At 45.1% G+C, this 26,306-nt stretch overlaps 2 protein-coding genes across 2 annotated transcripts in view; one reads left to right on the forward strand and one right to left on the reverse strand.

Annotated features, from left to right (window-relative positions):
• CRTAC1 (cartilage acidic protein 1) overlaps window positions 1-26,306 on the forward strand; it is a 631,767-nt gene that overhangs the window by 560,065 nt on the left and 45,396 nt on the right. The gene's annotated exons all lie outside the window — the stretch shown is intronic.
• GOLGA7B (golgin A7 family member B) overlaps window positions 1-26,306 on the reverse strand; it is a 28,774-nt gene that overhangs the window by 1,922 nt on the left and 546 nt on the right. Inside the window, exons 2-4 of the mRNA XM_033942976.1 lie at window positions 24,541-24,751; window positions 9,483-9,635; window positions 3,555-3,656 (exon numbers count right to left, since the gene is read on the reverse strand). Coding sequence (XP_033798867.1) covers window positions 3,555-3,656; window positions 9,483-9,635; window positions 24,541-24,751 — 466 coding nt within the window. The remainder of the gene's footprint in view (window positions 1-3,554; window positions 3,657-9,482; window positions 9,636-24,540; window positions 24,752-26,306) is intronic.

Consider the following 26,306-nt stretch of genomic DNA (forward strand, 5'->3'; position numbering starts at 1 on the left):
ATGAGGCCGGATTGGCCCATCCGTCCCAAAGCTCCGCCTACTGGTGGGGCCTAAGGCGCGTGGGCCAATCAGAATAGGCCCTGGAGCCTTAGGTCCCACCTGGGGGCGCGGCCTGAGGCACATGGTCAGGTTGGGCCCATGTGCCTCAGGCCGAGCCCCCAGGTGGGACCTAAGGCTCCAGGGCCTATTCTGATGGGCCCACGCGCCTTAGGCCCCACCAGTAGGCGGAGCTTTGGGACGGATGGGCCAATCCGGCCTCATTCCGTCGTTGGCTGCCTGCCGGACAGGCGGGTTTGGCTCCCGTCTGTCCGGCCAACTACCAAAGGTACGGGGAAGGGGGGTGGGGGTGTCGTGGGGGTCGGCCAGGGGGGTCGCGGGTCGGCTGGGGGGGCGGTCGGAGGTTCTTGGGGGGGGCGGTCGTTGGAGGGAGGGGGGTTTGCGTCGAGGGCAGGAGGGCCTGGGATCCCTCCTGCCCGTAATGTAGTGCGGGGTGGAGGTAGGGGGTCGCCGTGGCCAGGAGGGTTTGGGCTCCCTCCTGGCCCGATATTGTCGGGGAGCCGGCCGGGCAAGAGGGCTTGGGCTCCCTCTTGCTCCGATCGTGGGTGCGGGTGGGAGCTCGTGCGAGCGGTCGTTCGGGGTGGGGGTGCGAGCGGTCCTGCTGGGGGGGTGAATCGGGCGTCGGGCGGGGTGGGAACTATGTAAAAAAACTTTTGTATACCGCGCTCACGCGTATAACGCGCGAGGGGTATGCGCGGTAGGTAAAAACGCGTATAACGCGCGCGTTATATGCGTGAAAATACGGTAATCACCTATTAATTGTCTAAGTGGTTTGCATTCAGGTACTCAGTCATTTGTCCCTATCTGTTCCGATGGGCTCACAATCTAACGTACCTGGGGCAATGGATGATTGAGTGACTTGCCCAGGGTCACAAGGAGCAGGGCGGGGCTTGAACCCACAAGGGCTGAGGCTGTAGCGCTAAAGAGAATGACACGGTGACAAAATTCATCACCGTTCCCGTCCCCACGGATAACTGCGGGAAATAATCCCATGTCATTTTCTAGTGTCTATTTCAGCCTCAGTCCTTCTACACCAGCATTCTTCAAAGCAAAGCTTGTGGGTCAGTGGTTGTGGCCATTCATACTCTGATTCTTATGTGAGCCAAGGATAATGAAGCCATTGTGACATCACTGATGTGATTGGCTCTTAGGCACTGGTGGAATGAGGCATTATGACATCACAATATCTGCTCTGGATACCAGAGACTGTCATTCTGTAGTGTCTGTTTCAACCTCAGTCCTTCTACATCAGCATTCTTCAACGCAAAGCTTGCGGGGCAGTGGTTGTGGCCATTCATACTCTGATTCTTATGTGAGCCAAGGATAATGAAGCCATTGTGACATCACTGATGTGATTGGCTCTTAGGCACTGGTGGAATGAGGCATTATGACATCACAAAATCTGCTCTGGATACCAGAGACTGTCATTCTGTAGTGTCTATCTCAGCTTCAATCCTTCTACACCAGCATTCTTCAAAGCAATTATACTCTGATTCTTCCCTCTCTCCTTAAAGAATGACATGAAGATGGTTTCCCACGGTTATCCGCGGGGACGGGAACGGTGATGAATTTTGTCACCGTGTAATTCTCTAGCGCTAACCACTAGGCCACTCCTTGTTTCTGAACCTGCAGTTGGACTACCGTAGACTTCAATGTTGGGTCAGAGCGAGAGGAAGAACTTCGTACATTTCATCATGGCAGATGAGGAAGACATGTCTGTGAAGGTACGTCCGAGGTGTGTGATTGAATTTTGTCTTAAACTTGGAAAGAGTGGCGATGAAACCCTTGAAATGCCCTGGCACGCATACAGAATTGCATGCATGGAAAGAAATTCCATTCAGATGATGAAGTGAAAAATGCCACAGCCGCAGCACCAAAAGCGATGTCGCGAAAAATCTGTTGCACGTCTTTGAATCGTTTTTGAAATGCTGCAAAAAATGTACTATGAAAAAGAAAAATCTTCAGATCCTGTGGAATCATCTGATTCTGAATTAAAAAAAACAAACCAAAAAACAGCCAGTCTCATTACTTTTCAATCATCCCTATGAGGAAAGGCTAAAGCGGCGAGGGCTCTTCAGCTTGGGGAAGAGACGGCTCAGGGGTGATATGATAGAGGTCTAAGTTGTGGGCAGATCAGGTGTATTCTGTAACAGTGCGCTTAACTTTTAAAAACACCCACGATCTGCCCATGCTCCAGACCTTCTGAGATTCATGCACTAGGAATGATGCAGACCACTCTATAGAATGCGCCTACAGAACTGTATGTGTAACTTCTAATTAGTGTTAATTAGCATCAATTATTAGGTATAAATTTTCTATTATTATTAAGCTGCAAGCGCAAATTGGCTATGTGCACCAGTTTGTGCACGTAACTTAGGATGCTAAATATAGAATTTGGGTCGCTGCCTTTAGCATTTGACTTCTTTCCACAAGATAACATCCTTCTTCATATTTTTGACATTTATATTACATTTGGGGAACAGCATGAGTAGGATCCCTGCATGCTGAATGTCATGGAGACAGGACTTCTTCTTACACTTCTACAATTGCCCAAAGGAGGTCATTATAAAGAATATCCACTTTTAAATAACAGCATTTGCAGCTATAGAGAGGTTACATATGCAAATGGAAAATTCAAAAAACTTCTGTTTATACTTGGAGAATTCTGGGATGCAGAGATTTCAAGGGGGCATGTTTTGGGAGTGGTTAACGCAAACCAAAAGTTTGTGCATGTAGTTCTCATTTTGCAATGGGAATGCAGGGCTCATCAGTGGAGATGAGGTGGCTGAGGGGAGATATGATAGAATAGGGTTACCAGACATCCGATTTCCCCAGGTCCGGGGGTCCGGACAGCTTTTCAAAACCCGGCACTTTGTCCCACTGTATCCCGACTTTACTACAGGAAGAGGCAGTCGGAGCAGACCTCGAGTGATTTCCTTCACCCGCCGGCGCTCCAGCTGCCCACTCCTGCCAGCTTGGTCCCCCCACAGTCAGTGGCGCAGCGAAGGTAAGAGGTGCCTTGGGTGGAGGCACCATTCCCCCTCCCTCCCCGTACACGCTCCTTCCCCACCTGCCCCCATTGCCACACACGCCCCTTCCCTTTCCCCCATACCTTTGTAACGTTCCTGGTGCCAGCAGCAACCCCCAACCTGCTGTCGGGCTCTCCCTCTGGCGTCACTTCCTAGGTCAGAAGTAGAGCCCACGTAGGCGCAACAGCAGGTTCGGGGACATGCACCCAGACATGCCATTCAGAGTCAACGCGCCTTCGCCACCTACTCTCACCAGATGCTGATTCGTGTATATGTTTTATTGTGAATTATATCATCTCTGTCCTGTCTCGATTATAGTGTGGATGTACTTTGTAACCCGTTCTGGACTCCTTTGGGAGGACGGGCTAAATAATTGAACAAGTAAATAAATAAATTTACTAGAGGAGATAATATCGAGCCCTTTTCAGCAACAAGCCATGTTCATTTTCTTTTCCATTTAAAGGATACAACTCTCATACCACGCTCTACAGGGTCTGTAATTAGGAGGCCTCTGGGAGCATAGATCTTCTCATTCTGCTCCTGAATATACTTGGAAATTTTCTTCAACACCTACAAAAGAAAAAAAACAAACCAATTTATCAAGTGCAAAGAAACAGTCACTAAGGCCCTAATTCTATAACTGTCTCCTTCATAGAAACATAGAACATAGAAAGATGACGGCAGAAAAGGGCTATAGCCCATCAAGTCTGCCCACTCTACTGACCCACCCAATTTAGTCTGTGTGCTAATGACCCAATTCTTTAACTTGACCTTCGTAGTGATCCTACGTAGGTTTCCCATTTATTCTTAAAGTCAGGCACGCTGGTGGCCTCGACCACCTGCACTGGAAGCTTGTTCCAGCGATCTATCACTCTTTCCGTGAAGAAGTACTTCCTGGTGTCGCCATTAAATTTCCTTCCTCTGAGTTTGAGCGGATGTCCTCTTGTGGCCGAGGGTCCCCTGGGAAAGAAAATGTCATCTTCCACCTCGACACGTCCTGTGATGTACTTAAATGTCTCAATCATGTCCCCCCTCTCCCTACGTTCCTCAAGAGTGTAGAGCTGCAGTTTGTGCAGTCTCTCTTCGTACGAGAGACCCTTGAGCCCCGAGATCGTCCTAGTGGCCATCCGCTGAACCGACTCGACTCTGAGCACGTCTTTATGGTAATGTGGCCTCCAGAATTGCACACAGTATTCCAGATGAGGTCTCACCATGGCTCTGTATAGTGGCATTATGACTTCAGGTTTCCGGCTGACGAAACTTCTATTGATACAACCCATCATCTGCCTTGCCTTGGATGAGGCCTTCTCCACTTGTTTGGCAGCCTTCATATCTGCACTGATGATTACTCCTAAATCTCGTTCTACTGAAGTCCTAGCCAATGTTTCTCCATTCAAGATGTAAGTTCTGCATGGATTACCGCTACCGAGGTGCATGACCTTACATTTCTTAGCGTTGAAGCCCAGCTGCCAGGTAGAGGACCAGCATTCCAATGTAAGCAGGTCCTGCGCCATACTGTCCTGCAAATTGCTTTCACTTACTATATTGCATAGTTTGGCGGCGTCGGCGAATAATGTTACTTTACCTTGAAGCCCTCGAGTCAAGTCCCCTATGAATATGTTGAAAAGGAGTGGACCCAGGACCGAGCCCTGCGGCACTCCGCTGGTCACCTCCGAAGTCTCAGAGAGGGTGCCGTTGACCACCACCCTCTGACGTCTGCAACTCAGCCAATCGTTGACCCATGTAGTCAGTGTCTCGCCTAACCCCATTGATTTCATCTTGCTTAACAGCCTGCGATGTGGGACGCTATCAAAAGCCTTACTGAAGTCTAAGTACACGACGTCCAGAGACTCTCCCGAGTCTAGCTTTCCTGTTACCCAGTCAAAGAAGCTTATGAGATTGGATTGGCAGGACCTACCCTTGGTAAAACCATGTTGACTGGGATCCCTTAGATTCCCCTCATCCAAGATGGTGTCTAATTCACGTTTAAGTAGTGTTTCCATGAGTTTACACACTATTGATGTGAGACTCACTGGTCTGTAATTCGCAGCCTCTGCCCTGCAACCCTTTTTGTGCAGAGGGACGACATTAGCTGTTTTCCAGTCCAGGGGGATTCTCCCCTTACTTAGGGAGAGATTGAAGAGCATGGCTAACGGTTCCGCCAGGACATCAGCCAGCTCTCTGAGCACTCTTGGGTGCAAATTGTCCGGTCCCATGGCTTTGTTCACCTTGAGTCTTGACAGTTCGCTGTAAACATCAGCTGGTGTGAACTCAAATTTCTGAAACGGGTCTTCCGCGCTTGGCGTTGCCTCCAGCTGTGGCCCATGCCCTGGTTTCTCGCAGGTGAAGACTGAGCAGAAGTATTCATTCAGTAGTTTGGCTTCCAGATAATTTCCGTCCGGTGTTCTAAGGCGTACTATCCCGTCTGTGTTCTTTTTCCTGTCACTAAAATACTTAAAGAAGGATTTGTCACCTTTATTAATGTTCTTTGCTAAAGTTTCTTCCACTTGAAGTTTGGCCTCCCTGACTGCTGTTTTGACCGCTGCAGACCTGGTCCTATATTCAATGTTAGCTTCCCCTTCCCCGGTACGTTTGTAGGAGAGAAATGCCTTTTTCTTCTCCTTGACGAGGTACGAGACCTCATCTGTGAACCATTGGGATTTCTTATTTCTTTGTTGTTTATTTACCGATTTTATGTAGCGGACAGTTGCCTCGTGTAGGGTCAATTTCAGGGTTGACCACAAATCCTCCTTCTTGTAGACACCTAACTTAATTTTAATTGGTTAATTGGCATTGATAATTGAAGGCACCATTAAAAACTGATTAGAAAATTTAATTAGCCAGTAGGCATCAGATTTTAAAAACAGCATCTAAATCGGCAGGCGCCTTGAATAAAGGCGCTAGCCACGTCTCAATCCCACTTAGGCGCCATTTATAGAATCACGCCTGCCCTGCTTAAATTGCCCGTCACCACCGAAACCTCAATATTTAGCGAAACTACGCTGAGCAGTGCCACTGAATATCGGCTCTGACTAGTCCCCTCAAAAAAGTGGATCGGTCAGGGCTAGGCAAGGGGAAGGTGCTGGGGAGGAACCGGAGTTTATGTGGGCCTGGTCATATCGTTTGATAATTTGAGGTGTCTCAGTGGCACGTCAGTGCTGTATTAGTTAGATATTTACTGTGTTTGTTTTGTGCGTTTTCAGTTTCCCCTCCTGATGAAGCATTTTGCGAAATCCGGACCGGGAGGGTCACTTCACAGGGGAGTGTAGTAGCATGGTGTAACAGCATACTACGGGTAGCAAGTAGTGGCTGAAATGGAATAACACCGCCGATAAGTCAAACATACGTATCTTGGCTTTATTTGAAGGTTTTGGGCAGTATGGGACTTTTTGAGTGCTGTGATGGTTCCATGAGTCACTGTTGCTTGAACCCATTGAGCACATAGATGGCTGATCTGAGCACTTCACATAAAAAAAATTATTTTTATTTTTATTCGTATATTGATTATGTATATGATTATGTTTTGTAATGCATACTCTGTGATAAATTCTACAAGAAGTATATTTTTTTACACAGAGGGTTTTGTATTATATTTCTCCCTATTTTGGCCTACCTGGTAATATTTAGCCATGGCCAGCATAAGCTAAGCAGGTGAATTTAGGACAGCTGACAATTTGCCTGCTTAGATTTATTCAGGCCTCAGCTGAATATCAGGCTGGGACCTGAAGCTCCCTGAGCCCCCGATCCCGATTCCAACCCCCCCCCCCAACAATGCCCCTCCCCCCATGGCCAAATCTCTCTCTCTCCTCCAGCCCCCCCATATCTAAATAGACCCCTGGACCAACCTAACTAGGAGGGGGGGAGAGGATCCAATAAGAGGGAGGAAGGGTCATGAGGGTGTGGCAGCCATTTTCCCAGGCACCAGCAAAGGGGAAGGAGGTAGGGGGCCATGCGCCTGAACTAGATGCCCCCCCCCAACTGGACCATCAGGTATTAAGGTAGGCCTATCTAGATAAAGGGGTGGATGAAAGGCCTAGAAGGGAGATGAAAGGTTTGGCTGCAGGCTGGGTGGAAAGGGGCATTTTGGGGAGGTCCAGAGTATTTGTTTTTTAAACAACAACAAAAAAATTTCTGCAGTCCCAGCCTGATATTCGGTATACGGACAAATGCACGCACGACAATTGCGTCCGTCAATTGCGCCCCATCAAATGCGCGCACCGACAAGTGCATGCATGACAATTGCGCCCCATGAAATGTGCATGCCAAAGAGGGAACATTTGAAAGGTATACATACATTGTGCTACTCTGAATCTGCCTTCGACAATGACATTGGGCCTTAGGCCCCTCCCTGGTGCATCATGTGATGCACGTGGAGGGGCCTAAGGCTCTGATTGTCTCAAGCGCCTCAAGCCCTTCCCAAGGGAAGGGGCCTGAGGAGCCTGAGCAAATCAGGGCCTTTCAGATATACACTTATGTAAAGGGTTCCCATAATCATCATCTAAACCAGTGTTCTTCAACTTTTTACACCTATGGACCGGCAGAAATAAAAGAATTATTTTGTGGACCGGCATCGGTCCGCAGACCAGTGGTTGAAGAACACTGGGCTAAGTCGTGGGCCAGACCCTGCCCATCTCTACCCCAGTCTCCACCCCAGACCCAGCCCACATAGTCCTAACTGTAACACTATTTTTTCCATTCATATATACACACAATATAATTTTATTAACAACGCATCGATCGCACCACGGACCAGCAGTTAAAGAACACAGTTTTGGGCCTGATGCACATGCCGGCCCTGTGGACCGTCAAAAAATTTCTGTGGACCGGCACCGGTCCATGGACCGGCACCAGTCCATGGACCTGTGGTTGAAGAACACTGATCTAAACCATGCCCTAACACTAGATACCCTAACCCTCAAAAAGACAAAATAGTATCCACATAACTGCATGACTCTCTTTACTAACTAATTAGCTGCTGTGGATTGTGATCGAGGCTGTATGGAACACAATTGTCAGGGCGCATTTGATGGGTCACCTCCCATTCAGTGTGCGCATTTGTTGTGCGTACAATTGTCGAGGCGCATTTGTTGGGGTGCAATTGTCATGCGCGCATTTGACAGGTCACCTGATAATTCAGATGGGGCTGTATAAGCTCCAGGCGGCAGAACCATCAGGCATTATTAGGGTTGCCAGATTTTCCTTTCGGAAAATCCGGACCTCCTAGCCATGCCCCCAGGCCCACCTAGTTACGCCCACTCCCGCCCCAATCCTGCCATAGCCCCGCCCCCGCTGCCTGCTCTTGTTATGTGCGGACTTCCTCCCTGCCCGACACAGCTTTTCAAAACCTAAACAAAGTGCTGGGTTTTGAAAATCCATCTGGACCCCTGGACATGTCCTCAAAAGGAGGACATATCCATGGGATTCTGGACATCTGGTAGCCCTAGGCATTATGCCCTGATAGTCAGTGCTGATGCCTGGACATAGCCCCGCACTGACTATAATTAAACTGGCAATGATCGGGAGGGGGGGGGGGTTATTTTTATTTTTTAAAATCTTTATTGATGTTCAAACTTTGATAGTGCAATATAAATAGTAAATCAGGAAAACTGCACAAAACACACTATTCACTAGAACAATTATTGCATTAAAAATCATTTTCTCTCATCCTCGTCCTTTTTAAATGTTCGCTGGCAGAAACAGCATCTTTCACTTGCTGCTCGTGCTGGGCCTTGGTTTCCTTCCAATGTCACGTCCTGGCCATGGGACCTGCTCCCATGGGGGGTGGCCTAAGGAATCGTAGGATCTGGCCATTCGGAATCTTAGGTCAATCCCAGTGCATCCCAGAATGCACTGTGAATGGGGCCTATGATTCTGATTGGCCCAGGAGCCTAAGGCCCCTCCTACGGGCAGGCACATACACTGGGAAGGGGCTATAAGCACCTGGGACAATCAGGGCCCAAGACCCCTCCCCGGTGCATCCCTGCCATTCGCGAGTTGGCGGGCCAATCGGCTGGAGGCAGGAAGGATGCTTCTGGCCGGCCAACAATTTAAGGTAGGGGGATTCGGGAGGGGGCCTGATGGGGTTCAGAGGGTGGATGGGGGTCTGGCAGGGAGGATGCCCATGATATATGGGGGGTGGGGACGTTACAGCAGGAGAGAGTGAACATCCCTCCTGCCAGGCGATGTTTGGGGTGATGGTGGGGGGTTCCAGCAGGAGGGCCTGGACATCCCTCCTGCCGCGCAATGTACGAAGGTTAAGAGAATTGCATTCTAATTTAGCAGGCTTGTTTGGTTTACATGTGGTGAGGGTATTTTGGGGGTTTGACCTCTTTACTTTTCCCATATTACAGTCATGTTTCAGATTACAACCTCTCCTTGTGCTTCTTTCAACACTACCTTCTCATAGTGGGTTTCCATACACAAGAAGATGAAATAGGCGGTGGCACATGCCAGACAACCTTCCAGATACGAGCTGCCTCCAATCTTCTCGGCTTCCACATAATAGTTATTCAGGTTCTTCACAGTTTCTTCGAAGAGCTGCCTCTCAATCTAATAAAAGGACAGGAACAACAAAGAAGTAATCTTCAAAGCTGGATTTGGAAATATTCTAGTCTAATTATACCTTGATTTGCAAATGTATGTGCCTGCCGGAGTATTGCACACTCGTTGGTAATCCCTTCTATTAATGAAATTCATTTGATGAAGGGACAGAGAAGGTCTTTTTGGATGGCTGCAGCTGAGCTCCAGGAATCATAGGGATCTTAGGGAAGTGGTAACCTAAATGTTTTTGTTGCCAACTGACTAATTAATGCTATTGTGTTTTCTGCTCATTCGCTTTAACATTATTGGGCCTGATTTTTACTTAGTGGTGGGTAGCGCTTTTGCTGTCTACTGCCAGTGATAAGCTCAAATATTCAATGCTGGGTCATTTCTGGCTTCTGCCATTGAATATCCAGTTTCATTTTTGGTTGCAACAACGTAATGACATTATTCAGCGCTAACCTTCTAAGTACAGTGATACCTTGGAGTCCGAACTTAATCCGTTCCAGAACCCTGTTCGAGTTCCAAAGCGTTCGAGTTCCAAGACAATTTTTCCCTTTGAAAATAATAGAAACTGGATTAATCCGTTCCTGGGTCCCACAAACTCAAATTTTAACAGTAAATACACTAGATTTTAAGGTAAAATATTAACAAATATTCCAAAGCAGCATTCAGATTCTGGGGCACAAACCCACACATACGATGTGCAGGGCGTTCGGATTGCAAAGCAGACTTCGGATTCCAAGACAAAATTTACTACAAAAAAAAAGTTTGGATTCTAAGTCATTCGAGTTTTGGGGCGTTCGGATTCCGAGATACAACTGTACATAGGGCCATATTTTATATATGGCACTTAACAAATCAGTGCTAACTAGAACGGCACTTAACACGATTCTAAAGGTGCGCATACATAGGAGCCAACTTTTGAAAATGATTGGGTGTGCTCAACTCATAACGCACAAGAAATTTCCCCTCACCCAGCAAAGAAAAAAAACCGAGGAAAACCAAAGTATATCTGGTAGCGAATCTGCTAGTGATGACCGGTTCATAGACAACCCCACGAAAGACAAAGGCGCGCGCCGACAACTGAGCGCAAGACGGAGGCGCGCGCCGAAGGAAATTACAGTTTTTAGGGGCTCCGCCGGGGGGTTTTGTTGGGGAGCCCCCCCAGTTTACTTAATAGAGATCGCGCCAGCGTTGGAGGGGTTTGGGGGGTTGTAACCCTCCACATTTTACTGTAAACTTAACTTTTTCCCTAAAAACAGGGAAAAAGTGAAGTTTTCAGTAAAATGTGGGGGGTTACAACCCCCCACACCCCCCACAATGCCCCCACAATGCAGCGCGATCTCTATTAAGTAAAGTGGGGGGGTTCCCCCCCACACACACACACACACCCCCGTCGGAGCCGTAAAAACTGTAATTTTCTGCGTCGCGTGCTTCCACGCTGCGCTCAATTGTCTGCGCGCGCCTTTGTCCTGGCGCGCTTTTGACCTGACACCGTGATGACCAGCCTGTGTCTCAATGTCATGAGCAAGGGCAGGAAATGTAGACAAAAACAAAAGCTAGGGTCTAGCCACTCTCTCCTTCCCCTCCAGCTAAAATCAGGCCTAAATGCCTGTGCCTAAGTTGTGCTCTCATCAGGCATATTCTATAATAATATGCCTAACTTTTAGGAACTCCCCTGACCCGCCCATGCTTTAACACGCAGCTCTGATTGGTAAGGCCTGACTTAGTGCAGGAAGAGGCGGTCGGAGCATACAGCGAGTGATTTCCTGCACTCATCGGCGCTCCAGCTGCTCTCTCCTGCCTCTCCCGTCTCCCCCATGAAAAACCGTATTTGCGGTTTTTCAAGCTTCGCGGGGGTTCCTGGAACGGAACCCCCACGAATATCGGTGGAGTACCGTATTTCAAAATTACTTTGTTAACTAATAGTGTGGAGATGTAAACTGATGCTGGGAAGTGTTCAAGTTAAGTTGCCTTTGGTCCCCCAATAAAAGCCTGCTATAGTCCCTCTCCACTGTACATTGTATAACAGAAGACACTAGGGGCTCCTTTTACTAAGCTGTGCTAGCAGTTTTAGGCGCGCTGCAAAGCCACGCGCACTAGACGCTAACGCCTCTATTGAGCTGGCGTTAGTTTTTGGCACGTAGCGTGTGGTTAGCGTGCGCGGCAATGTAGCGTGCTCTAAAAACACTAGCGCACCATAGTAAAAGGAGCTCTGAATTTAAGGCATCATTCTAGAAGGTTAGCATGTGACACTCTAAATAGGAATGCACTAAAGTCCTCCTCCAAATCTTACATTTAATACGGTTTTCTCCCTCCTAGAACTCCATACAGGCCCCCTGTGCTCTAGTAAAATGTGTTCTATGTAAGATTTTTAATTGTGTTTCCTGCAAATCATTAGAGTTCACCATGTCATATAAAGTAACGAAAAGATCTTACACCTGGGCAGGGCCGGATTTAGATGAAAAGAGGCCCTAGGCTATTCCACTTATGAGGCCCTTTCACCTCCCATTTTTAAGTTTGTAAATTACATGAGAGATAATAAAATGCATCATTACTGTGATATATATCAATATGTTAAATGAAACATGTTGTTATTGGTACTAACCTTTATAAAAAATGTGACACGGATAATAAATTAAAAAAAGTCGAGAACACTTATTTGGACATTTATTCTCAGCACCATATATAGTACTTGTAACAATAACTAATCAAACATAACACACAATATTGTCCCTTCCTATGTCCATAGTGCCCCCAGTGCGTCCTTCCTCACCTCACCCCCCTCCCTCTGATGCCCGCCTGCCTCCCATCCCCCTTCCATTAAACACCCCCTATGCCATCTTGCCTGCCTTCCATTAAACCCCCCCAACCCCCCTCCGATGCCAGCCTGCCTCCCATCCCCCTTCCACTGAACCCCCCCACTCCCGATGCCAGTCTGGGCCGCCCTGTCCTGATGGATCCACGTTTTGCCTCTCTCCCCACGGGGCTGGGCTTTGCCCAGCTGTTTCCAGACTGACGTCTTTCCCTCCCCGATCCTCTTCCCAGGGCGAGAAAAAGAAAGGGAGAAACCGAGTCAGTGCCCTGTTGCGGCCAGAGCCAGTTCCGATCCTGAAGCGTAGAATTTCTCCTTATTTTCGGTTCAGTGTTTTAGTGTTCACTGTTTTTAGAATAGTGTAATTTTAATTTTGCTAACAATTTGAATGTAGGCCCCTCTTGATCTTGAGGCTAGGCTGAAGCCTAGTTAGCTTATAGGAAAATCCGGCCCTGCACCTGGGGTTTGTCAAAGGGGATTCCCAAATTCTGAGCCTATGTCTGTCTAAGTTTGTCTATAAAACTTATGGTTAAGATTTGTTTTAATCATTTTATTCCAGATGGATAGTTTGTTAAAGTCTACGGGCATTATAAGCAGTTGTTTATCCAACTCTCCATAGTCTATTGACTGCCCATGTTTATGACTTAGTTGGTCAAAATAATGGTGAGCCTGTAAATAAGACCAGATCTATGTTTTTGAGAGCCCCCAAGAATCTTTAACCTGGTTGAAGGAGGAAAAGGACTGCGTCCCACCTTCAAAAATTGTCCTAAATCGAAGCAAATTTTTTCCTCCCAGGACTGAAAGATAGATGTGTCCAAACCGGATGGAAAGTCTGGGTTGCCTCTAAGTCTTAAAAACAGAGACACCTTAAAGATATTTCCTTGTTTCAGCCTCCAACACTTCCAGGCAAGCCAGAAAGTTTAAATACTGCAAATTGGTTGGTCTGTCCACAACTCCGCACCACTCAAGTTTTGTCTCTAGAGCATGATCAAGTTAATAGAGCTAAAAGGTGTAGCCCATTTATCCAATAATCCCAAAGGAGCTAACTTTGTCCTCCCAATTTGAGCCTCTTGTATTCATCGCATTAATGCTGCCACATTATATATTCTAATGTCAGGCAGATTTAGGCCTCCTTTAAATTTATCCAGAATAAATTTATTATAACCAACCTTGGCTACTTTGTTCTTCCAAATAAATGTAGTAAGTATAGAGGAAGCAATGTTTCATCCTTGCGTTTTATCCAAATTGGTAGGGTTTGAAGTGGATAAAGAAGCTTTGGAAGCATGATCATTTTTACAAGAGCAATCCTTCCCATTACCGAAAGGTGGAGCTCCTGCCAACATGCACATAAATCTCTAATTTTCTCTATGTTATCGACAATATTATGCTGGTACATCACTTTGTGGTCGACATTCAGATAAATAGCCAAATATTTTAAGGTGCTCTGCGACATAAGTATGGTGAGAGTCCTCTGCCAGGTCTTATCTCCTCCTACTGCGAGAGCTAAAATTTCTGACTTCCCACAGTTCACACTCGGGCCTGAAATAGAACCAAACCAAACAATAACATATCATCCGCAAACAGACTAATTCGATATTCTCTTTCCTCGATCTTAATTCCAGCAATTTCTGTGGTCTGTTGAATATATGCAGCGTAAAGGTGATAAAGAACACCCCTGCCTAGCGTCTTTGAACAATTGAAAAGGCTTTGCAAGTTTACCATTCACTATAACTTGTGACTTAGTCTGATCATATAAGGCCTTCACTCACTCCATAAATTGTCCCATGTGACCAAAGCATTCTAGGGTTTGGAACCAGTACATCCAAGAGAGACTATCAAAAGCCTTCTCAGTGTCCAGGCTTGCCACTGCAGCTTTATGACCTCCCTTATTATGGGCTCTTGAGTGCCATCACTACTTGTAGTAGGTTCACTGAGGCATACCTGCCCAGGACAAAACCCATTTGATCTTCCTGAATAAGACGTGGTAGAAAATTATTCAACCTGTTCACTAATATTACAGCTAACAACTTGGCATCCTGATTTAATAAGAATATCGACCTATATGGGTCAATGTTTTCACTATCCTTTCCAGGCTATGGCAAAAGTATAATGTGGGCAAGATTTTGGGGGTTTCCCTTCCTTAGGGTATTGTAGTGGAGTTTTAATAGAATCCCTTCCCAGTAGCATACCTGATGGGCAAGAAACTAGGGCAGAGCACTCCCTTATCTGGCCGAAGCACCCCCCTGTGTGCAGCCATTAGCTCTGCACCCCTGCCCCACCCCTGTACCCCAGTCTGCCCAGTGCACCCCTGCACTGATACAGGAAGTTGGGGGAGGGACCAACAGAGTCAACGATCATGCGTAGACCCAAGGCCACTCCAGCACCCCCAGGCTCCCTCCATTCAGGGCAAACTGCCCTCCCCCCTCCCCACCCTTGGTATGCCACCTATTGAGGTAGCATTAAGTTAGTCTATGATGATGTGTAGAACTGTTGGTGTGCGGGCAGAAGAATCCTACAAAATATTTAAAGTTACGTTAACAACTTCTTCTTTCCAAAAAGCATTTGGGACGGAAGCTCTGGCTCCAACTTAGGTATATGTGATTTTTGGAATGATATCTGTTTTATGTGACCCTGGTGTGATTTGCTGTTCTATAAATATTGGAGTTCTTTTCAATTTTTTTTAGCATTGTACACCGCTTCGGCCTATTGAGTGAGGTGGTATATCAAAGGGCAACAAACTAAAACCTATAATTTGGCAGATATGGCCAGACCCAGTCAGTATGCCTGATAGATTCCTGCTATAGACTCCAGTAGCAGGTCAGTATTCTCCTGAACATACCAACATGATAAACGTGAAGGGGAAAGAATAGCACAGAGGTCCTCACCTGGACAGCAAATTGGGTGTAATTTTGATCTTCCTACTCTGTTTGAATGCCCAAGCACAATTTCTTCCCTTCATGTTATCTTTCCTTACATGCATTCTCCTCCCTCTTGTTTCTCTGTTCTCTTTCCTTCCATTTTTCATGTTAATATTGTGAAGGAGATCTAGATTTTCTCCTAATAGAAAAACACGTTTCTTCAGACTTTTCTGTCTACGCTTGCATTTCTTTTTAATTTATTAATCTAAAAATGGCCAATCGTTGCCTCTTGCAATCCCCTATGGCAATTGCACCTCTCTGAAGAAAGACCTTAGAGCTTTCTACTCCACTGATTAATGACTAATCTTCAGTTTGACAAGCTGCAGGAACACAGGAGGCATACATCAGCTAGTTATTGTACTTGCAGAAACTGCAGAAAAGATAGTCCCACCCCCCCAAAAAAAAAAAGTGGTTGTAAAAATAGAATATGCAGACTAGAATACCTAAGATAGAATGCCCAGGATTGAAACTACTACTACTACTACTATTTATCACTTATATAGCACTCAAAGGAGTACATAGTGCTGTACATTTTGACATTTAATAGGTGGTCCCTGCTCGGAAGAGCTTACAATCTAGCTTGGACAGAAAGACATGACATATAGGGATGGGGATGCAGAACCCAAGGTGAGAGGAGTTAGGAGTTGAAAGCACTCTCAAAGAGGTGGGCTTTTAACTGGGCCTAGAACACTGCCAGAGACGGAGCCTGCTGTAGCGATTCAGACAGCTTGTTCCAAGCATACAGAGTCTGGAGTTGGCAGAGGAAGAGGAGGGACTTACCAGCTGAGTGGAGCTCATGGGGAGGGGGGAGGAACATAGGGGCAGATAAGTGAAGAGAGGGGACGGGCCTTAGTTCATGGATCACCTTGCACGGTATGTGTCGGTATATGGCCTTTTGGTTGAAGATGGGCTGGGAGGGCTTCAATGGCTGGGAAGGTGTTAGATGGGTTGGAGTGAGCTTTGACGGAGACTTCAGCAGTTGGAACCCAAGCACAGTACCGGGTAGAGCTTTGGATTCTTGCCCAGAAAGAGCTAAGAAGAAAAAAAAAATTTAAATTGAATCAGGTTGGGCAGACTGGATGGGCCATTTGGGTCTTTAGCTGCCGTCATCTACTATGTTACTATATTTATGTTTCCGTTCCTCTGCATTTGTGGATGTTATTCAAATCCTATTAGTAGCAGTATGAATCTTGCTCCACATCTGCTGTAGTCAGAGATGAGAAAATGTAAAAAAAAAACATTTTTTAGTTTTCTCTTCTTTTTCTACTTAATAGATCAATTGCTAGTAGGTTTTAGAACATCAGAATCCTTTGGATGAAAGTTAGAACCTGCAATAAGGCTATTTTTGTGACTTCAAAGTCAACCCAACTTGCCTCATTATTCTTTGAAATGAGTATTAGTTTTGCCCTTTCTGTAGTGCGGCAGAAAAAAAAAATGCTGGGTGTTTGAAAGTACCTTTTCTATACAGTCAGCAAATAGTATGCGCTGAACTGGGTTAATTATCTTGTCAGATGCAGGCTGTGTGTTGCTGAGCTCAGTAGTAATGAGGAGTTTGTAATTACTACATTAACTCTCCTGATTTTCCCCAAGAATCCTTCTATATCAGGGGTCTCAAACTCAAACCCTTTGCAGGGCCACATTTTGGATTTCTAGGTACTTGGAGGGCCTCAGAAAAACTAGTTAAGAACATAAGAATTGCCGCTGTTGGGTCAGACCAGTGGTCCATCGTGCCCAGCAGTCCGCTCACACGGCAGCTCTTGGTCAAAGACCAGCGCCCTAACTGAGACTAGCCCTCCCTGTGTACGTTCTGGTTCAGCAGGAACTTGTCTAACTTTGTCTTGAATCCCTGGAGGGTGTTTTCCCCTACAACAGGAGAACCGGGCAACTATAGATCTGTGAGTCTTACGTCGGTTCCTGGGAAGATGGTTGAAGCACTAATCAAGGATAGCATAGTGCAACACCTGGAAAATCACGACCTAATGAGAGCTAGTCAACACGGCTTCAGAAAGGGGCAGTCATGTTTGACGAATTTACTTCAATTTTTTGAGAAGGTGAACAAACAAATCGATACCGCAACCCGGTGGATATAATTTACTTGGACTTCCAGAAAGCATTCGACAAGGTCCCGCACGCAAGGCTTATGAGAAAACTACTAAGTCATGGAATAGAAGGAAACGTACTCAGATGGATAGGCAAATGGCTAGAGAACAGATTGCAGAAGGTGGGCATAAATGGGAAGTTCTCAGACTGGGAAAAGGTGATGAGCGGTGTACCCCAGGGCTCGGTTCTTGGGCCCATCTTATTCAATTTCTTTATAAATGACCTGGAAGAGGAAACAACAAGTATTATAATCAAGTTTGCAGATGACACAAAGCTATGTCAGGCAGTTGGCTCACAAAGGGACTGCGAGGATCTTCAGAAGGATCTGAACCAGCTGGAGAAATGGGCGGAAAAGTGGCAGATGAAGTTTAACATAGACAAATGCAAGGTGATGCACCTGGGTAGGAAAAACAAGGAACATGAATATAAAATGTAAGGTGTAACATTGGGCAAAAGCGAACAAGAAAGGGACTTGGGCGTACTGATAGACAGGAACCTGACACCGTCGGCTCAATGTGCAGCGGCGGCAAAGAAAGCAAACAGGATGTTGGGCATGATAAAGAAGGGGATCACGAATAGATCGGAGGCCGTCATAATGCCGCTTTACAGAGCAATGGTCAGACCACACTTGGAATACTGTGTCCAACACTGGTCTCCATACCTAAAGAAAGATATAACCCTGCTGGAGAGGGTGCAGAGGCGAGCCACGAAACTAGTAAAATGTATGGAAAATTTGAGCTACAAAGAACGCCTCAGAAAACTGGGACTGTTCACCCTTGAAAAGAGAAGACTGCGAGGGGATATGATAGAGATTTTTAAAATACTAAAAGGATTCGACAAAATAGACCAAGAAACATCGTTATTCACACTCTCAAATGTGACACGGACAAGAGGTCATGGACTGAAACTGAGGGGCAGCAGGCCCAGGACAAATGTCAGGAAGTTTTGTTTCGCACAGAGAGTGGTGGACGCTTGGAATGCTCTCCCGGAGGAGGTGGTGACGGAGACTATCATTCGGGAATTCAAGCGCAAGTTGGATGCACACCTTCTTGCAAATCATATTGAGGGATACGGGTAATCAAGGTCTCCATCAGGGAGCACCTAGCTTGGCCTCCGCTTGCGCCGGTCGCCGGACTAGACGGACCTAGGGTCTGATCCGGTGAAGGCGTTTCTTATGTCCTTATGACAGACTCTGGAAGAGCGTTCCATTTTTCTACCACTCTCTGAGTGAAGAAGAACTTCCTTACATTCGTACGGAATCTATCCCCTTTCAAATTTAGAGAGTGCCCTCTCGTTTTCCCTACCTTGGAGAGGGTGAACAACCTATCCTTATCTACTAAGTCTATTCCCTTCAGTACCTTGAATGTTTCGATCATGTCCCCTCCCAATCTCCTCTGTTCCAGGGAGAAAAGGCCCAGTTTCACTAATCTTTCACTGTACGGCAACACCTCCAGCCCCTTAACCATCTTAGTCGCTCTTCTCTGGACCCTTTTGAGTAGTACCGTGTCCTTCTTCATGTACGGCGACCAGTGCTGGACACAGTACTCCAATTTTGCATGAGGTAAAACTAAACTAAATTAAAATTTAACTTTATATACCGGGTGTTCAACCAAAGGAAGCTTGATGCGGTTAACAATAAGTTAAAAGATGAGCTAAAGTACAAGAGAATTAGTTTTCAAAATGTTTAACGAATAAAAAAGTTTTTACAGATTTACAAAAAGATTGGAAGGAGCTGGGACACCTCAAAATTAGAGGAAGTTCATTCCATAATTGGGGAAATTTAAATGCCAGAGAAATGCTAAAATTCTTAACTCCTTGAATTCCTTTCCTAGAAGGGAGAGAAAGTTTAAATCGATGAAAGCCTCTCGCACATGAAAATCTATAAATATTCCATAGAAGAGGAACAAGCGGAACAAAAATACCATATAAAATTTTAAAAATAATGCATAAATATTTAAACTGGATTCTGGGATAAACCGGGAACCAATGGAGACTCAAAAGCAAAGGAGTCACGTGGTCGAATTTACTTTTTCCGTCAATCAACTTTGCAGTGATATTCTGAATCAATTGTAGTCTTTGAAGGCAGTTCTTTGTGATGCTGAGATAAATGGCATTACAATAATCTAGGCACTTCGCTAATCACCACATATAATATAGATTTTTTAATCATAAAATATCAATAAATGTATATATTTTCTTATGTGAAAAGCTCAGACCCTACAACCCACCTCTAGTGATAACCACGGAGGCAGTTGCATATGAGACCATCACTGCGGTGGTTTGAGATAGTGAACAGCTGTGATGGTCTCATATGCAACTACCTCCGTGGTTATCACTAGAGGTAGGTTGTAGGGTCTGAGCTTTTCACATAAGAAAATATATACATTTATTGATATTTTATGATTAAAAAATCTATATTATAAGTGGTGATTAGGGAAGTACCATGTAAGAAGATCACCTGAATTTAATTATTTCTTTTTCAAAGTATATTGGGTTGTATTACAATAATCTAGCCGAAATAGTATAAGTGATTGGACCAAGACAGAAAAATGACGTTGATGGAAAAGAGATCTGACCTTCCTCAGCATATAGTTTATAAATTTTTCCTTTTGGCTAAGTCTTAATAATATTGTAATTTATAGCTATAGAGACATATGACTAAGAAACTGTTTTATTTTACTGTTGTGAAAATAATAGACATACCTGGTGGACTGCATGTGGTCCCCGGGCCGTGAGTTTGAGACCACTGTAATGGCATGTATAGGAAATTATCGTCTCTCTTTAAACACACTCCCTCACAGGGCTACTTTAAGAAACCTAGTTCCCAAGGGCTCATCAGAGAGGGGGTGATTTTGTCAGGCCAGATAAAACTTCAGAGCAGAAACAAGCCAGAGAGGCAGCCCCCCACCGTCATATTCTTTTATAACTTATGTGTAAAGTATCAGCAGACAGGCTAAGGTAGAAAAAGATTTAATTCCCCCTCCCCCCCCCCTTTTTTTTTTTTTTTTACAAAGCTGTGTGACAATTGCACCAAAGGCCATCAATTCCCAATGGGCTTCGGTGCAATTACCACGGCCCACCGTGGTAATTACCTTTGTAAAAAAGGGCCTTTGGCATCTTGTGGAAGTCCCGATCCTTTTGTGGCCTCGTTATGGCCAAGCCTGTTTTTGCTTAATTCTGAAGTTAAGCTAGTGTACGTTATAACTGTGGGGCCTGGCAAAAGACAGACCCATGGGAAGACTGTAACGTACTCTCAAGAGACTTTATTTTCAATTTACCAACAAGCTGTGAAATGAACAAGTTTCAGCATATTTTACTGAATGTGACTACAGAGTTTTGTTTTATTTTTAAAACCTTGTGTGAATGTGTTTGTGGAGGCTCCTTGCCCAGCCTTGGTTCAGCCTATCACACTCCCATCATTAGTCTTAGCCTGTGTGGTCGCAACTAGCATAAAACTATTGGGCCCGATATGCACATATAAACTCTTTTGAGCTAGTTCTTGCCAGGATTGCCTGCCAAGCTTCTGATTTTTTATTTGACATTGGCTGTATTTGCTGTTATTGTTTTAACTGTGTGAGTAGACCAGATTGGTCTCAGAACGATGGCATATAAATGGATTAAATACGTAAATCTCCCAAGCAACTCTGCATGCCTAAAGAGGATCAAATGGGTTCAGTCAGTGGCGTAGTAAGGGAGTTGCGGGGGGGAGGGTGTGTGTGCAGTCTGCCCCGGGCATGGAGGCACCCCTCCTCCTCTCCCCCACGCCCATCCGCACACTCACATCCCACTCCTCTCCTTGCCACATGCACCCCTTGCCTATCCTGTACCTTTTTGGCACTCTCTGACATCACTTCCAGGACCCGCACCTAGAAAGTGACGTCAAAGGGAACAGGGGAGGGGGGGGGGAGCGCATGTGGTGGTGGAGGGGAACCATTCATCCTTACGACACCACTGCGTTCAGTAAAAAATTGTTTCTTTAAATGGGTAATTTTATAATGAAATTACCAGGAATTGACTTCAGAGGGAAGACCTATCTGGAGCAAGCAGCAAATAGGAGAATCCTGTTCGCTGCCAGTAAAGACATGAAGAGGTACAAGGAGCATGGCAAGGCAATGATGGGGAATGCATGGCGTGGTGATCTCTGCTATGGAAGCCAATTTCCCTTGCTATACCACTGGGTATATGAAGGGGTGCTGAAAAGTTCTCGGCCCAACCAAGACGAGAATGACATGGATATGGTTCAATCAATGATCTGAAACAATGTCAAAACACAGAATTTTGTTTCTGTAAATTGACACTTAACGAAATAAGATAACTCTCTTTTAAGCTACGTTAACAAAATAGCAATATATCTTTGCATTGGTTAAAATTAGGATTTCAAATCCTTTATCAATTACTGGTCATGGTGCAATAATGCACCGAAACATTTGATGTATAGCATTCTGCCACGCATGTTGCGCTCGGTGACTCATGATGACCTACATAATCCGACAGTGAAACAGCTGCGGCAAGCTGTGTCTAGAGCAGTGGTTCCCAAATCTGTCCTGGAGGATCCCCAGGCCGGTCGGGTTTTCAGGTTAGTCCTAATGAATATGCATGGAGCAGATTTGCATGCCTGGCACCTCCATTATATGCACATCTCTCTCATTCATTAGGACTATCCTGAAAACCCAACTGGCCAGGGGGTCCTCTAGGACAGGTTTGGGAACCACTGGTCTAGAGCTAGCATATTTTCATGTGTGGGTCCTCGGGAGTGGAATAAGCTTCCAGGATATTTACGACAGCAAACAAGTTTGAGTAGTTTTAAGAAAATGTTGAAGAAATACCTCTTCTGTAAGATGAAATATGGGACTTGATTTATAGTTTTTTGATGCGAGGCACTGATAGCCTCTTTGTAATTTTAGGAGGCTTTACATGATCACTACTATGTTTTATTCATGTTCGATTTGTCGTACTGTATGTGATTCAGTTTGTGTATGTACTCTATTGTGACCTGCCTTGGGGAAGGCGGGGTATAAATAAATAAATACAAAATGCAAATAGAACTCAGAAAGGGGCTTGTGGGGGTCTGCCTTCGGCAGGAGGACTTGTGATCCCTACTGCCGGTATTCAGGTTTGTTGGGGTAGGGGGGTGGCTGGCAGGAGAGATTAGGCATCTCTCTTGCCGTGATTGTTGCTGGGAGGCTTCCAGGATTTTATTACCAGTGTTGTTTTTGACAGACGCCGGTTACAGAATCCTGCTTTTAGGCGAAGGACTGGCTCCTCCTTCGCCTAAAAGGTCTTGTTTTGGGCATTTGGAACTTGGGTGATTTTTGGGTTGGGAATGTGTGGTCTGGGCGATTAAACTGCTGAACGTAGAGGTAGGCCATTCTAAAAAAAAAATGCTCATTTTGGATGTTTTTGGGGTTTTTTTTTGAATGGACATTTCCCTGCTGCCTACTTTCAGCGTTTAGGGACTTAGGCCTAGAGGTCTGCACGGGAACGGGAATCGCGGGAATCCCCCCCTAACCCACGGGACTCCCACGGGGAACCCCCTCTAGCCAACAGGACTCCCACGGGGATGGAAGGCTTTGGAAGCAGGGTTCGTCCATATAATATAATGAACATGTCAGCCTTAGTAAAAGAGGGGGTTTATAAGTTAATTACCTGAACAGAAAACAAAACAAGGGTTCCACCAAAGAGATTCCACAAGGAAAACAGCAAAAGAAACTGTGGAATTGATGATCCTGTCAGAAGTAATTGCTGCTTTTTATGGGTACGGGCGGGTGTGGAGGTAATTCCTTGCGGGGATGGGTGGGGACGGAGAGGATCCTGGCGGGAACGGGCGGGGATGGGTGGGATTTCTGTCCCCGCGCAACTCTCTACTTAGGTCAAAAAGGGACTTAGACTTTTTTATTATTAAGCCCCTCCATGTATGTAAATCTGGGCCTATGTTTACCCCACCTGCAAACTACACGCTATCACAGATATGTGGGTAGATACAGAATAGCGCAGAGGCATTGTATTTGCAGTTATGCGTGTATGTGCACACTCGTGCACGTGTATGCCAGTATTCTAATTAATTATGCACACAACTGGTGTGTAATTGTGAATGCTTTATTGACAGAATTACATCCTAAGGGCTCCTAAAACATTTGGCGCAGAAACCCGCCTGCTGAGCACTATTTTATAAACGATGCTTTAAGTTGGGCGCAGTTTTAGAATAGTGCTTATGCCCAGGAACTACATCTAACTTTAGGCACATCCATTTGCAACCACTGAAATGTGGTGCAAATCCTTACGCCTAAATTAGACACGCATCCCCCGTATTCATAACTATGTGCGCAAATTCAAAGAGCTTCCCCTTTTTTTGACTCGTGTGTAAAATTTTGGCATGGATCCCCTGCCTAAATTTACACATATAACTTTTAATTAAAACTAATTAGCACCAATAATTGCTTGTTAAGATCCCAATCATTAGCGCTAATTGTCTCATTATTCAATTAAATTATGTGTACAAATTGGGCGCATGTGCAATTTTTAGCGCTTTTTATAGAATTCAAGGGTAAATGCACAGGGTTTCTTAATTCATTGCTACTTAACCTCCTGCACAACCTCTGTTCCATCTTTGAATTGTCTTTTTTTTTTTTTTAATACAACCTCCTTTTTGGGACTCCTTTTATCAAGCTGCGCTAGCGGATTAACGCGCGTAATAGTGCGCACTAAACCGTGTGATTCACTAGCCACTACCGCCTCCTCTTGAGCAGGCAGTAGTTTTTGGCCAGCGCGTTGATTAATGCGTGATGAAAAGTTGCGCGCGTTAACCTCGCTAGCGCGGCTTGATAAAAGGCCTCACATTTAATAAATCAAGGTCAGTTTAACACTACACTAAGTTTGTTTGTTTTATTTGTCTAATGTATGAATTTTTTACAATTCCATCCTCAGTATATTACTAATTTCAGATATCTATTTCACTTTCAAGATGGGTAGGGCTATTTGCCACCTTTCCAAGCAACATAGACTCTCAGAAAATATAACTGTATTTTATCCCAGTTAAGATAAAACTTTTCTATTTTAAAAAAAAAAAGTCATTCATTACCCGACTATCCAGTTCCGGTGGAAATTTGGTTTGAAACTGACACATGGTTCCTTCACTGTAATCTCTCTGAATAAAGACTTTGGTGGCCAGAGATGCACTTCTCCTAAGCTCTTGCAAATTGTGACCCTGAAAAAGAGAATAGATGTTTTTAAGAATGCAAGATTGCCAGTGAACAATAAAGGTTCTACTAAGAATTGTGCTAGAGCTTGGGCTGACAGCCAGAAAGCCCAGTTCAAACTCCCCAGCTGATTCTTACGATCTTGGGCAAGTAACTTAACCTTCCATTGTCTCAAACACAAAAGCCCTGATGCTATAAATGGTACCTAACTCGGTAAGCGCTGTTGGAAATGGCACCTAATGCTGGTCATTCAAAATTAGGCGTCATATGCACTGATGTAGTAAGGGGGTACGGGGTGGGGGTTTGGATCTCCCTGGCCATCATCTTGGTACACCAGCACTTCTCCTCCTCTCTGCCCCCGCTCTTTCCCACCCCTCCCCTGCAACACACACTCCTTCACTTCCCCCTGTACCTCTAGCTCTTTGCCAGCACGAGCAGCAGCTCCAACCTGCCGCTCATGCCAACTTTGGCTCTCTCTCTGATGTCACTTCCTGGTCCTGCAACCAAAAGATAACTCAATAAATCTGTGGCTAGTCCAATAAAAAAGTATCAGCATATTATCTGAGGATTTTTATTTTTTAATTGTTAATGTAGATTGGAATATGTCAGTTTTTTAAAAATTTTACTTATGCTATCTTTATCTTTTGAATAATACAGAGTGACTTCAATCACTATTTATGTTTCTCTGATAGTTACTTTATACTTGGTGGGGGTCTATCTGTGTTCTGCATGTATGAAAGAGACCAGATATTTGGTTGGCATCAATTATCTCTGTAGAACTAATCTGTCCTAATTCAACTTATTTAGTTTTCCAATAGGTCTATTGATCCATTGCCCACTGAGATCAATGGAAAATGGGATTGTGGGGTTGGGGGAAAGACAGGAAGACAGATAAAATGACTAATGGACAGGTGATCCTGGAAAGAGAGGACAAAGGAAAGCTGTATGTGAAGACTGAATGAAAGAAATAAAGATATTAATACTAGCGGTATTAAATTAGGGACGGAACCAAGAATGGGGAGATGGAGCTAGGGTGAGGTTGGGGGTAGAGCATGGGCCTCACCCAAACAAAAAGATGTTTTACTGCCCCTGTGGGGTATTAAAGACATGATGTGGAAATCGAACTAGCATGCAGCATTAACACTAAGCCAGGATAAAAAGGTTTTCAAATAATTAAAACATAGACTGCTGATAAATCAGTGAGGAACACCAGGGTCAACTGAAATTAACCCCAATCTCCTTTTATTGACAGTCAAATGCTAGTTTAAAACATCTCCTACTGGGGAGCCCATAAACAGTCAAAGGAAATTCAGTTAATCATGCCTTGAGCGTGTGATTTTGTTTGGCTTCAAATGAGTGCTTCTTATTACAGTACATTAAGCAATAACTGAGAGTAGTGGTGGCACACACAATTTTATCATCTTTGGACAAGTTGTAATATGTTAAATGTGTACTTTTTATTGCTAATAGAGTACATTTGCCAAAAGGATTCAGCTGAAGACTCAAAAATTGCAAACAAAACAAAACCACAAACCTAGCTAATGATTAGTGGCGCAGTGGTTAAAGCTACAGCCTCAGCACCCTGGGGTGGTGGTTTCAAACCCACCCTAGGCAGGTCACTTAATCTCCCCATTGCCCCAGGTACATT

The sequence above is a fragment of the Geotrypetes seraphini genome, chromosome 4, assembly GCF_902459505.1.
Source record: "Geotrypetes seraphini chromosome 4, aGeoSer1.1, whole genome shotgun sequence".
NCBI classification, from domain to species: domain Eukaryota; kingdom Metazoa; phylum Chordata; class Amphibia; order Gymnophiona; family Dermophiidae; genus Geotrypetes; species Geotrypetes seraphini.